Raw genomic sequence first — 650 nt, forward strand, 5'->3', positions numbered from 1 at the left:
CTGAAGATGCTGCTTCTCCTGGGGTCCGTCACCCTCTTCACCGATCTCGGTCAGGCGAGGGGGAACCAACGCGGCCTCCTCCTCACCCCTCTCACCCTCCCTTTTTCCAGGGGAGAAGAAATTCGCCTGCCCGGAGTGCCCCAAACGCTTCATGCGGAGCGACCACCTTTCCAAGCACATCAAAACCCACCAGAACAAGAAGGGAGGAGCGGGCAACAACGTGGCCATGAACGTCTCCGCCGTCCCCATGGACACGGGGGCCTCGGTGGAGGGTAACGGTGGGGCCACCCCTTCGGCCCTCATCGCCGCCAACATGGTGGCCATGGAAGCCATCTGCCCCGAGGGCATCGCCCGCCTGGCCAGCAGCGGCATAGTGCCCGCCCCCCAGTCCATCAACACCAGCGGCAACGGGTTCTGAGGGTGAAGCGGGACGCGGGCACCGACGGGCGATAACGACGGCGCCGGGCGGCACGGGGCCGAGAGATGAGCGGAGACGGAGCCGGGAGCTATTTTCACCACGAGGGTGATGTCCCTTGTCACCCTCCAGCACTAAAGCCCAGCTCCTCTTCCCTGGAATCGCAGCCCTCCTTGAGCTGTTCGACCTCCGGGGCCCGGTGACCACACACGAAGGCCAGAGCTATATATATATT

The 650-nt window shown here is 64.0% G+C and overlaps 1 protein-coding gene across 1 annotated transcript in view; it reads left to right on the top strand.

Annotated features, from left to right (window-relative positions):
• Positions 1-418, top strand: part of SP1 (Sp1 transcription factor) — a gene marked incomplete at its 5' end in the record, with an annotated part of 14,018 nt that extends 13,600 nt beyond the window's left edge. The window contains 2 exon segments of the mRNA XM_009695646.1: positions 1-23; positions 111-418. The exon segment at positions 1-23 is cut by the window's left edge and continues 201 nt beyond it. Coding sequence (XP_009693948.1) covers positions 1-23; positions 111-418 — 331 coding nt within the window.
• Between the last annotated feature and the right edge of the window lie 232 nt (positions 419-650).

The sequence above is a fragment of the Cariama cristata genome, unplaced genomic scaffold (genome assembly GCF_000690535.1).
Source record: "Cariama cristata isolate BGI_N322 unplaced genomic scaffold, ASM69053v1 scaffold13802, whole genome shotgun sequence".
Taxonomy (NCBI): Eukaryota; Metazoa; Chordata; class Aves; order Cariamiformes; family Cariamidae; genus Cariama; species Cariama cristata.